The sequence below is a fragment of the Micromys minutus genome, assembly GCF_963924665.1.
Source record: "Micromys minutus genome assembly, chromosome: 1".
Lineage (NCBI taxonomy): Eukaryota > Metazoa > Chordata > Mammalia > Rodentia > Muridae > Micromys > Micromys minutus.
In genome coordinates, this window is record NC_137969.1 from 52551134 (window position 1) to 52564347 (window position 13214).

Sequence of the window (13214 nt, forward strand, 5' to 3'; positions counted from 1 at the left end):
CTTAAGCTATTAGAGAAATTGTACAGATCTCTGGACTTGAAGAATTTTAAAAGGTTTAATGATAAAATTTATGAGACCTTAATATCCCTGTCCTGCCCTTGAATTTTGAACATTTTTGTGTTTCTGTTTGAATTTTCATACAGTAAGTAGTCACAGACTCATTTTAAGCTTCACTTCACGATACCCCTTTGTTTTGCTGCATCTGACCAGTTTTGACTCTGTTGATATCTTAAATATTCTATTTTGGTCATGTATTTAAACCTGTAGAGAGCCGTTTGTGCTGCACCCAAACATGGCGCCGGCTTCCCTCAAATCCTGTTGTTGCACGCCTATTTCTGCCGGCGGGACATGGGGCGCGCGACATAAACCAGTATCCATAGCCTTTTTATTAAAGTTCATCTGAGTTCTTATTTTGTTCAACTAACTTTTTGAGTAGCTGTTTAAACCCAACTGCTGTTGGTTTTGGAATTGTTACTAGCAGTCAGGTACCTTGGAGTGTTAACGATAAGTTAAAGATAACCACCTTGATTAGTTGATTATTAAGACTTCTGCCACTGCTGGTAGAAAGACGCGCACCGTATTTCATTATATCACAAGTTCAGATTTTGATTCAAAAGCACTATAATAAAAATTATTCTTTAGAATTTTCAGCCATTGGCCTTACTTTGCATATGTTTAATATGGCATTGTTACCTACTTTATAAAAATTGAAAGGGGTTTATCTTTTTTACAGTATAGTGTTTTATTTTGTCTTATTTATCATCCACATACAAAGAACAAAATGAGGTTTCGGGGAAAAAAGCAGACTAAGAAGTCTAGGTAGATAATCCTTGTAATTCTGTATATAGCATAGAAGACTTAGTGATTACATGTAAACAGATAATATGAACCTGGGTGTTTATCTTTGAGGTACAGGTTGCAGAAATAACTATGTTCTTTAAGTACCCCAATGTAATTTATCAAATGGCTTTTTCTCCTCTAGTTCTATAGAAAATGTTCTCAAAACACTGGTGAAAAGCTGCAGACCGTAAGTAGCACTCAATTTATAAAGCCTCTTATTTTACCTGTAGGTCTTCCCCCATCATTTAGTGTACTTTGAAGAGGAAATTAAAGGTATAAATAGTTTCTGATATTGTAGTGTTAGTCACTGAGCACAACAGCAAAAATTCCCAGTAGTGAATTTTTACTTCAGTAAAAAATTTACTTAAAAAAATGTTAATTCATTAGTATTGTCTGTATGTGTGGGTGCCTGTATATGTGTGGGAGGGGACATCTACACCAGGGTACATGTGTAGAAGGCAGAGGATGGAGTTTTAATTGGTTTTACTTTGCTAAGAACTGACTCAGAAATATTGGGAAGAAGAATTTGATATATAAGGTTCTTGAAGGTAGAACATAATTCACTGGTGGTAGTTCTGTTTTAATTTGCAATTTGCTACATTAGTACCTGACAGAAAATGTATGGTGAACTTAATAGAAGTATTTTTAGCTATGTAATTTTTTTTCATTTAAATTAATAAAGTGTGCTTTTAAGTTAACAAAAGTTTTTGAAAGTATGATAAGTTAATAATATTCTGTATAGGTCAAACCTGTAAGTTGATTCCTTTGGGAAGCAACCGGAATTTTCAGATACAGTACTTTCTACCTCATATTGACTGATTGAGGTTGAAACAGGGTCTCAAGTTGCCATGTTGACTTTGAACTCCTGCCTCCACCTTGCAGTGCTAGAATTATAGGTATGCAAACCCCTAGCTTTATACCTTTCCAGATGCATTTAGCAGTTTTTACATGTGGTGTCTTTAAATCATTTACCTTCATTGTGTGTGTGTGTGTGTGTGTGTGTGTGTGTGTGTGTTAAGTCACAGGGATGCTCCTGGCTTTTTTACAGAATTGTAGAATATCATAGCCTTAGAACAGGTCTTCTTATTCCCTTCAGGTATAAAGAAGTACCTGTGGTCCCATGAGGACCCATGGACTCATCCCGGAAATTCCTGAGCTGATGCTTCTTTCTTATTTTTACTTATTATTTATTATTATTTTATAATTTTATATGATTATATGATCAAAAATATAAATATGTTACTTATTTATTATTATATTATTTATTCTCTTACTTGAGTTTAATTAAGAATTTTTCAGTTGCTCAATTTTGTAGGCAACTTTAATTACTGTTTTCTCAACCTGAAAGCATGTTCTGAATGTCTGGTAGATTTAAAAAAAGTTTACTTTCTTCTAAGTGTGTGTGGGAGGTTATTTATTGTATCTTTGTAAAAGTATGCTATTATTATGGAAATCTTGACATTTCTAGTGTGATATCTTATGAAATATATTTTCTTCTCTCATGAAGCTCATTATCTTTTGTTGTTGGGGAACAAACCCAGGTTGTAGGTGTACTGGGCAAGTGGTGCTAATTATCTAGGCCTTTTCACTTTTGTCAATCATATATAAGTATTATAGGACTTTTAATTCAATAGTCAGATACATGGAAATCTTTTTTTTTTATTAGATATTTTCCAACAGATGCAACAGGAGAAATGTTAGAAGAATGGCGACCTTTAATGTGTCCTTTTGATGTAACAATGCAAAAGGCTATCAGTTATTTTGAAATATTTCTTCCTACCTCCCTTCCTCCAGAACTGCATCATAAAGGTTTTAAGTAAGTGTGCATATTTGATGCTCTAAGATACAGTAAGACATATAGCAATACCAATAACTAGCAAGAAGCTAAAATGTGCCACTCGTTGATTCTTTTTTATTATGATTCAAGTGTGAAGGCTGAAAGTGCTGAGCAGATTATTGTAAAGAGAGCAATGCTTATATGACAAGTCCAATAAAGTGAAGGTTTTAAGATATCAGAAGAGAAAAGAAATAGAACAACTATAATGGGAAAATGTCAGAAAAGGAGAAAGGCAAACAATATAAGGGAGAAAGTTGTTACAGTTGTTAAGAGTGGACAGTGTAACAATGTAACCATGTAACAATTCAGTAAATGAGATAACATCTAATAGCACAAATGAATAAGAAAGGGAACACTCAGACAAAAAAGTATTTCTTTGTTCCAATAAGTTTGAAACTTTCAGTATTATTTTTTCTAGGCTGTATAGTTACCAGTAAGAATAGTAGATTTAGAAGCACAAAGACTACTTGGCTTTGAACCAAGTAATTCTGTAAGCACTTGCTATTTATAACAACATCTTTCTTCTTCAGACTTTGGTTTGATGAATTAATTGGCCTCTGGGTTTCAGTGCAAAATCTCCCACAATGGGAGGGGGTAAGTATCTGTTTTTTCCCCCTCTTTAATTTTAAATTTGGAGATGAATGTATAGATCGCTTAATAACTAACTCCTGTTTTTTTAGAATTTCTAATAGTAACATTACAGTTAATTCCTTTTTAAAAAAGGTTTTTATAAGTGTTTATGCATGCATAGGTGTGCACACCTGTGGGTCTGTCTGTTGGTGGGCACTGGTGCCTAAAGAGGCCAGAAGCATCACATCCCCTAGAGCTGGAGCAATGCATGTGTTTTGTTTTTGAAGTGCTTGTGTATTGAGGGTGGGGTGCAGGTGTCAGGTGCTTATTTCAAACTCTGCCCAACCACCAAAGACCATGTTCTTTTGGTTTAGCACCAGACTGGGTAGGGCCTGGCTTTCCCAGCTCCACAAAGTACTTACCCTGAGCCTTGGAAATGATGATCTCTAAAACACCTCCACCTAGGGGCACTTCCTGGTGGCTACATGTGTCCAGCCTTTCTTGCTCAATCTATAGGAAAACCGTGATGGTTTCAGAAACATCAGGAGGCATAAAAGAATTGAACTGGGCACTTGAAGCTTTGAGGATACTCAAAGGATATTCTAGCCCTTGTCACAGGTAGAGCAGCAGTGGGGCTTTTTGGTACAGGTATTTTTTTAGTCCTCTACTAGCACATTGTGGGCTCCTAACCATGAAGCCATCTCTCTAGGTCCAGTTAATTTATTTTATGTTACTATTTTCTAACAAGTAGACAAGCATGCATTATAAAGTATATGATTGCTGTTTGTTTTAGTTCTATTCATTATAGTTGTTATTGGACATTTAATGGAGATATATAAATATTCCTTTCAACTTTCATTGTGCATAATGCTTTGTGATTTTCCCCCCTTTAAGGAGTATTTTGGTTACAATTGATTTTGATGGATGGCGTGAACCAGATTTTAAATTTTCAAGTCTTAACAGTCATAAACTATATTTATATATATATATAACTATATTTATATATATATATATAAGGAACTGGGTATGATTGCACTCAAGCATAATCCCAGCATTTGGGAGTCTGAGGCAGGAATATCATTAAGTTCAGGACCATTTTAGCATATAGAATCATCTCAAGAAAATAAAAATAAGGACATAACTAACATTTTAAAACAACAACATCAGCTTAACATTATTTTGTTTTTTGTTTACTTTCAGCAATTAGTAAATCTCTTTGCTCGATTGGCCACAGATAATATAGGATACATAGATTGGGACCCATATGTACCAAAGGTAATTAGAACATTTGAATATGTGTGTATCATAGTCCTGATAACTAACATTATTTGGAAAAGGGGATTTTTTTTTTTAACTCTAATGTCAAATGTTATGCATTGGAGGACATGAAGTATAATTTTGAGAGTAATTAATTTAGAAAGTAGTAAGTGAATTATTAGGACTGTCATGAGTTCATTCCCTCCAAAGAGTTTTCTGTATTAAATTTGATTGCGTTCTAGACTGTTACCCATTCCCCCGTCCCTTAGTAATTAAAGCTAGAATATCTCAAGAGGTGTTTCATTTCAACTGTATCAGAAATCTCTTGGAAAGTCTTCCAGGAGGTGGAAATTGGCATTAGAACAACAAAGGCCCTTGACTGTCTTTGCTTTTGTTCTTCTCCACTGAAGGAACAGAAGTAGCCCCTCCCCCTCATTTGGGACTCTGTCAATAATGATAGCTTTAAAGTATAAATTTCATTTCATTAAAATACGGTTATTACATGCTGCCTGATGTTCAAAGACTCAGGGAGGACTTCAAGTCAGCCTTAAGGTTTGAAAGGTCTGCCAGCTGCTTGTTAGAGCTGCTGCTGTCCAGCATCTTTGTTATAGAATGAGAACACAAGAAAGTTCTGTGTGTATTCAGAAAGTAAAAGAAGGGAAAGGCTCATGCTTAGTTGCACAAGCTTCATTTTTTTCCTTTATGTTTAACTATATCATTGTTTGAGTATATGGACTTAGCTGCTTCATACATGTTGCCTCTGACCTCATATAATAAATCAGTTATATCTACTTTCTAAAGAATAAGGCAAATTACTAGACGCTGATACTTTTGCTTAGAATTACATGGGGGGGCGGTAATGAAGGTGTGTTTAAAGAGTAATACTTAACACTCACTTAGCTATTTAAGGACTTACTGTGATACTGGTGAACCTTTTTATTCCTGTATTTATTTTGTTTTGCTTTAAAAGATATTTACAAGAATTCTGAGAAGCCTGAACCTCCCAGTGGGAAGCAGTCAAGTGTTAGTTCCAAAATTTTTAACAAATGCTTACGATATAGGACATGCTGTAATATGGATCACCGCAATGATGGTTTGTAGTTTATTATGCGTTTTATAAAATACACTTAAATTTTCTTTAACCTTTAGATCCAAGCCCACGTTAATAGCTTGGTTGGTCACTTGATTTTTAAATAGTTTTTCTTCTTCTCTTCTTTACTCTCTCTACCCTTCCCTCAGTTTACCTCTCTCCTTTCTTTCTTTGCTCCTTTCCTCCGTCCCTTTCTCTCCCTTGTCCTTCCCTCTTATTTCCTGTCTTCCCTTCCCTTTTACCTACGTTTTTGCTGGGGATTGAACCTAGGGCCTTGTATATGACAAAATTCAGCTATTTTCTGATGTTCTGTATCCATATCTCAGATCTGTAACAATCCATTACTTGTTAATTTCCATATGGCTTTCAGTGTCATTTTTGAAATATAAATACACTATCAGAGCAGCTTTCTATTAAAATTATAGGATTTATTTTAATATTTCTTACCTCTTTGAATTATCAGTCTATATTTGATGTTTTTGTGGAAAAGACAGTGTTCATACAGAATTAGAGTGAGGTTTGGAACTCCCACTGTTAAATAGAACTTTAGTCTTGTATTCAAGGAGAAAAAAGAATTTTAATGTATATTGTGGAGGTTTCACTGAATTGGGCAATGTCAAACTTGAGTTAATTTTTTCCCACACACATCTTAGCAGCCGCTTCTTTTTGTAATATGAAAGTATAATTTTTTTAAAAAAAAGACAATTATGCTAATTATTCTATCAGAAGTTTGAAAATCATGATACTGAGTTGTTGTGGAATCATTTTGGTTTCTTGAGTAGTTTGGCCTCTTCTGGTTTCTATATTGAGAAACATAGACATAGGCTTCATGTATGCCTACATTTGAGTGGGAAGACGCGTTAATAATACCAGCTTTTTTCTTTATTTTAGATTTGAGGGGAAGGTTAAGCAAGGGTCTAGGTATATAGCCTTGATTAACATATGACTTAATATGTAGATCAGCCTGGCCTCTTAACTTGCAGAGATTTTTTTTGCCTCTGCCTGGGATTGTTAAGTATGAGCCAGTATACCCTTTCTTAATATAATTTGACATTTTGTCTTCCTCGCTGTTGCTAAAAGATCATTTTGAGTTAAACTGAAGGGTATGAGCCCATGTTATATATATAGCCCTTTAGATGAATGCTAATTTTTCCCTTTATCTTTTTTCTTTAATTGTTTTAATAATAGATTAATAAATAAAAATTTTTGAATGTTTTTTGAATTAAAAATGTACCTCATGAACTGTATGTGTGTTGTGTAAATCTTTTTGTTTCATACAGTTGAGCAACTTACCTAATGATTCATTTTAAGGAATGCTTTGTATGGCTTGTGTTGTCATCCTTGTTTTTCTGCCTGTGTTTGTTTTTTTTTAATTGTGTGTTTGTACATGGATCTTCTCTACCCCATGGGCCGGTCAGAGAACAGCATGGGGGAGTCTGTTCTCTCCTAGCACTGGTCCAGGGTCAAACACTGTCAGGCTTGAGGCTGTTGTTTTCCCCAGCTCCTATTTACTGTTCTTGATTACACCAAGATAGCAGTCTTTATGTTAAATTATAGTATCCTTGTTTTTACTTAAGAACAATGAAGTCTACTGTTTTTTTCAACTTTATTTAGAATTAATTATTTTTGTGTTTATTGGAATGTTTTTAAACTGATTTGTGCAAAGATAACTAGGGAGATACATTTTGACTGTGGTTTTACAGGTACAACTGTTACTAAAAAGGGGCTCCACATTAGACCTTTCTATCTAGGATTTGACTTATTGATCAGTTTATATATAGTACTTTATATATATATACATACTAATTTTTTTCTCTTTCTCTTCTCTTTTTGGGGGGTGTTCTCTGGACAGGGTGGACCAAGTAAATTAGTACAAAAACATTTAGCTGGATTGTTTAACAGCATCACATCTTTTTATCATCCTTCAAATAATGGGCGTTGGCTGGTAAGTATGCTCAGTTTGTGTTGTAGTATTTAAAGACTTAAAGATGGCATTATATTTAACAGTTGTTTATCTTAGAACTGTAATATTTCTTGTCTGTCATAAAAGCTTTAGCTGTGTGTAAGTGGTTAGACTCAGATTTTTGTTTTTGACAGATATATATACATACATTGACCTCATCATCAAAGAGCCTTGTGTCTTTGCCTCCTGAACACTGTTGTTAGTGTGTGCTACCACACCTGGCTAGAATCTACTTTAAAATGTGAATTTAAGGCAGGGCAGGGAGGCATATGACTGTAGTCTTAGCTCCCATGAGACTGGCAGGAAGATCACAGAGCCAGGCTATGCTACATAGTGTGACTGTCTAAAGGAAAACAAAATTTAAATCCTTGAATTTAGAAGTCACTCTTTGTTAGTTGGTATAGTATGCTGCTCTGTGTCGTAAGAATATAAAGTTCGGTGTTTCTTTTTTCTTGTGTAAGAGAAACTGTAAATGTCTGTGTAGGAAAGTTGAATCTGAATAGAACCTATAGGAAAGTTGAACCTGTTGTTTCTGTGTTCCCAGAACAAGTTAATGAAACTCCTTCAGCGGTTGCCAAACAGTGTTGTTAGGAGACTACATCGTGAAAGATTCAAGAAGCCCTCCTGGTTAACTCCTGTGCCTGAAAGCCATAAGCTTACAGATGAAGATGTTACAGACTTTGTACAATGCATTATTCAGCCTGTCCTCTTGGCTATGTTTAGCAAAACTGGTAGCCTAGAAGCAGCCCAGGCTCTGCAGAACCTTGCACTCATGAGACCGGAGTTAGTAATACCCCCAGTGCTTGAAAGGTAAGCTCAGCTTTGTAACTCCATGTCCAGGGGATTTGATGCTCTTTTCTGGCACCGTGGTTACCAGGCACACAGGTGCTACACAAGGATAACATTTGAACAAAACACCTGTACACATAAAATTAAAATAATTAAATCTAAAATAATTAAATGACACTGCTGTTATTTTTTACCTTTCTGTGTAAATCAGTGATTACATATTTCTTCCGTACTAAGTTGATTTTCAGAGGGAAATAATTGAAATTCTGAGTATGGATCCTAGGTGTCTACTTTAAAAGCTAGGTGCTTGTAAACACAGCTCTGGAAAGGTAAGGACAGGAAGATCCCAGGTACTTGTTGGCTGGCTAGTACAGCCTATCAGTGACTTCAAGTTTCATTGAGATCCCGTCTCAGAAAAATAAGGTAGGGAGATGTGACTGAGTTGGTAGAGTCCAAAGCTGTGTGGGTTCACCGCATATAAAACCTAGCATGGCAGAGTGGTGTTCCAGGCTTGTAATTCCAATACTTGAAGACAAGATGATGAAAGGATCAGAAACTCGAAGGTTATCCTTAGCCAGTGCTACGGGAGACCCTATCTCCAAAAAGAAAAGACTCAACGATATTTGTTTGTAACAGGACTGAGTAGAATATTTTGTACCTTGTCTTCCTTCGTTCAGTGTGCTGTGGATTAAGTTGGCTGAAACAGTGAAAGTCTAAGTTTATGCTTTTTCACTGAAGTTTGTTTGGAGACAAAATCAGATAGAGATGCAATTATATCTATATTGGTTTTTTGTGTGTATAAATCTATTCATGTTAGTAGGAAATCTCCACTCAGCATTCTGCTCTCTATAGTTCTGCAGGTCAAAATGCAGTTTATGAACTTAGTATGTTTAACATTGAAACTGTACTCTGTTTTAAACTATAGAACATACCCTGCTTTAGAGACATTGACAGAACCTCACCAGCTCACAGCTACTTTAAATTGTGTAATTGGAGTAGCCCGAAGTTTGGTATCAGGCAGCAAATGGTTTCCTGAAGGCCCAACACACATGCTACCTCTGTTGATGAGAGCATTACCTGGGGTAGATCCAAACGACTTTAGTAAATGCATGGTAAGTATATTGATGATTATGTTTTGTAGCTGTTACTGTTTTAGTAAATATCTGTTTAGTTAGATATCTTTAGATAGCATAGTATTACATTTGGAAATGCTTCAGCTGAGATTTGTACACAATTGATTTATATAATAACTTTCTTTGTAATTTTCCTTGATGTTTTAAAACTCATTATATATTTGCAGGTTTTCTTAGACATAGTAAAAGTTTCAGGGGGCTGGAAAGATGGCTCAGAGGTTAAGAGTTAAGATTGCTCTTCCAGAGGTCCTGAGTTCAATTCCCAGCAACCATCTGTAATGGTATCTGAAACCCTCCTCTGGTCTGTCTGAAGATAGCTAAAGTGTAGTCATATATATAAAATAAATAAATCTTTTTTTAAAAAGTTTTAGGATGTCATCTCTTGCCCTTTTCTTTATCTGTATGAGTAACCAAGGAAGTGTGGTAAAAAGTTATACATTATAGAAGCTGGATGTAGTGTCAGAAGCCCATAGTCCAAGCACTTGGGAGACTGAGTAAGCTTTGAGACTAGTTTGGACTACATAGTGAGACTGTGTCTCAGAATAACAAAATCTCCTTCCCCCGTGAATAACAATGGAGAAATTGCAGGATATAAAATTCCAGCCTCTACTTCTACAATTTTTTTCTAACTTGCTGCTTTTTTTTTTTTACCCCCTTTTTTCCTGTTCTCTGACAGGTTACCATTTTCCTTAATGTTATATTTTCAGGTGGAAGGAAAAGTAAATTTTTAATGACAGAAGATTGGAGAACTATGTATTTACACTTAATATATAATGGGAATACATTTTACTATAACAGTTATTAAAGGGACATCTAGCTAATTGTTAGGAACCCTAAATGTTTAATTTTAGAGTCAGGTGTAGTAGCTAATTCCCATGATCACAGCAATTTGGGGGCTGAGCTAGGAAGGCCACTGTGAGTTCGAGTTCATACTTGGCTGCATATGAGTTTCAGGTTTGTGTGAGTTAGTTTTGCCTCCACCCCCCCACCCCCCCACCCCCCCGCCGCCGCCAAGTTATTCTGAATGAAAAATATCCAGAAAGATCACTGGGTGTCTTAATCAGGGTTTCTATTCCTGCACCAACATCATAACCAAGAAGCAAGTTGGGGAGGAAAGGGTTTATTCAGCTTACACTTCCACATCACCGTTTATCACCAAAGGAAGTCAGGACTGGAACTCAAGCAGCTCAGGAAGCAGGAGCTGATGCAGAGGCCATGGAGGGATGTCACTTCCTGGCTTGCTCAACCTGCTTTCTTATAGAACCCAGGTCTACCAGCCCAGGGATGGCACCACCCACAATGGGCTGGGCCCTCCTCCCTTGATCACTAGTTGAGAAAATGCCTTACAGCTGGATTTCATGGAGGCATTTCCTCAACTGAGACTCCTTTCTCTGTGATAACTCCAGCTTGTGTCAAATTGACACAAAACCAGCCAGTACACTGGGATTTCTTTTAAGGTAATTTGAATATTTGTACTTAGCTTTTGGAATAACTTGTGTTGAAATAGAATTACATAATTAAAGTTAAAAATCCTTTGTCTCTTCCCATAGATCACATTCCAATTTATAGGAACGTTTTCTACTCTGGTGCCTTTAGTGGACTGTTCATCTGTACTGCAAGAAAGAAATGACCTCACAGAAGTAAGGATGCTTTCTGGCTATAGAAGGCTTAACTGAAATGTAATATCTCCTTGTATGCACAGTAATCTTTCACTCTTTTAAAAAACAAAACAACACACAGTTTAGGATAGGTTCCATTAAGTACAATTACTAAAAGGACAGGGACGCTGCTGCCGTATATACACTGTCAGTCACAGTGCCTGGACAGCTGAGAATGGAGGTCATGAGTTAGTTCAAGGCAAGCTTGTATCACTTATCAGGGCTCAAAAATTGAATAATAAAAATCATAAAAGTGTTTGCATATTATGCATAAGGATCTAGGGTCAGTCCCCATCACAATTAAGCAACTTGGTTTTTATAAAAACTGCAATTGTTATTCTGTGGCTGGAGCTACCTGTGTGCCTAGGAGCCATGTCATCTCTGGTGGTGAGACAGCCATAGCATCCAGCCTAGGAAGTACAGGAAGCACAGACCTTTTCTCTGAATAGCTGCGAGTATACTTCAGTTTGTTGTCATTGTTTGCAAAATTTGTTCAGCATTGGTGCTACTGCCTTGTGTTTCCATTCATCATTGCCTGCCTAAATAACCTTTTCCAGGAGCAGTGGAATTTAATACAGAGGGTTTTCTTTGTTTCTGTGGTTCTTATGGAACTCTTAAGAAAGATAGAGTAGGGAAGTTTTACCAAAAGGGAACCATTTAAATCTCTTGCTACAAATCAGAAATGTCTAGTAATCTTAGAAATTACAGACATAGACGATGTACTGGGAACAATGAGATACCTCAGCCAGAAAAGGTACTTACTGAGCAAGCCTAGTGATGTAAAATAGATCCCTAGAATTCATGTGAAGATGGAAGGGAAGAAGTGACTCTATAAAGTTGTCCTCTGATTCCACATGTATGTCAAATGTACATGCATGTTCACTTGTGCACACACACACACTCGTTGAATACTACTGAAACTAAAGTTAGAGACTGTAACTACACAAAACCAACATACCAAGTAAATATGGGAGGGTAAAGAAGGGCCTAATTTCTAGATGTTTCAAGCTGGAGGCTTGTAAGCCTAAGATTTACATAGTGTCTCAACAGTGATACCTTTAAACCAAGTAATTCTTTGTTATGGAAGGTTTTCCTTCCATTGGGCAATATTTAATGGTGGACTTTTTCTGCTGTCCTAGACACTAGTAGCAAAAGTCTTTCTCTACCCTCCATTGTGAAAGCAGTATTTTGAGGTTGTCAAATGTTTTCTTTTTTGTGGCATGTGTTACTTGTATCATCTGGATATGAAGTAGTACAATGTGTTCTTTACAGCTTTAGAAGCATTTTGAAAACTGGAGTTGAAAACAAAGTTGTTTGCCTTGATTCAAATAAAGTAAAGGCTCTGACTTGATATGTGGCTCTGGTGTTTATGACAGTATCCAAGGCAAAAAACTTGCATCAGACTTGCTTATTAGGTTATAATTTAATTATATTACTTCGGAGGGGGGATTAATCATATTTGTGATTTTTTTTTCCTACATTACAATATTACAGATTGAAAAAGAACTTTGTTCTGCAACAGCTGAGTTTGAGGATTTTGTGTTACAGTTTATGGACAGGTAAGTTGATAACCCAGATAGATCTGGGGTGGGAGCTTGAAATAGTTTCTTTCAGGGCTGTAACCTTTTATTTAGATTTTACCCAAAGCTGAAGTTGGTACTGTGAAGTAAAAATGACAGTCTATTTATAAGTTATGAAAAGATTGAATAGATGTATCTTTGAGTAGTAATAACAATATTATTTACCTGACTGTTACCAGGTTTTTGTTCCTAAACTTTACTTTGTTTGGATTATTCAGATGCTTCGGACTAATAGAAAGTAGCACATTGGAGCAAACAAGGGAAGAGACAGAAACAGAGAAAATGACTCATTTGGAGAGTTTGGTTGAATTAGGCTTGTCTTCTACATTTAGTACAATCCTCACACAGTGTTCCAAAGACATATTTATGGTAAGAGAGCACTACTACAAAAAGGAACTCCAGTCTTTTTATTTAACTGATGCTTTTGCATTGAGTACCAGCCGTTTCATCCTTCATCCTCAACTGAAGGTTTAAAAAAACCTGTTGGTCCTCATTGC

The 13214-nt window shown here is 36.0% G+C and overlaps 1 protein-coding gene across 1 annotated transcript in view; it reads left to right on the forward strand.

Moving 5' to 3' along the window:
• PSME4 (proteasome activator subunit 4) overlaps window positions 1-13214 on the forward strand; it is a 118833-nt gene that overhangs the window by 33335 nt on the left and 72284 nt on the right. Inside the window, exons 4-14 of the mRNA XM_080929766.1 lie at window positions 983-1027; window positions 2507-2656; window positions 3208-3271; window positions 4448-4522; window positions 5475-5597; window positions 7447-7539; window positions 8102-8367; window positions 9272-9458; window positions 11030-11119; window positions 12632-12696; window positions 12936-13086. Of these exons, the coding sequence (XP_080785892.1) occupies window positions 983-1027; window positions 2507-2656; window positions 3208-3271; window positions 4448-4522; window positions 5475-5597; window positions 7447-7539; window positions 8102-8367; window positions 9272-9458; window positions 11030-11119; window positions 12632-12696; window positions 12936-13086 (1309 nt within the window). The remainder of the gene's footprint in view (window positions 1-982; window positions 1028-2506; window positions 2657-3207; window positions 3272-4447; window positions 4523-5474; window positions 5598-7446; window positions 7540-8101; window positions 8368-9271; window positions 9459-11029; window positions 11120-12631; window positions 12697-12935; window positions 13087-13214) is intronic.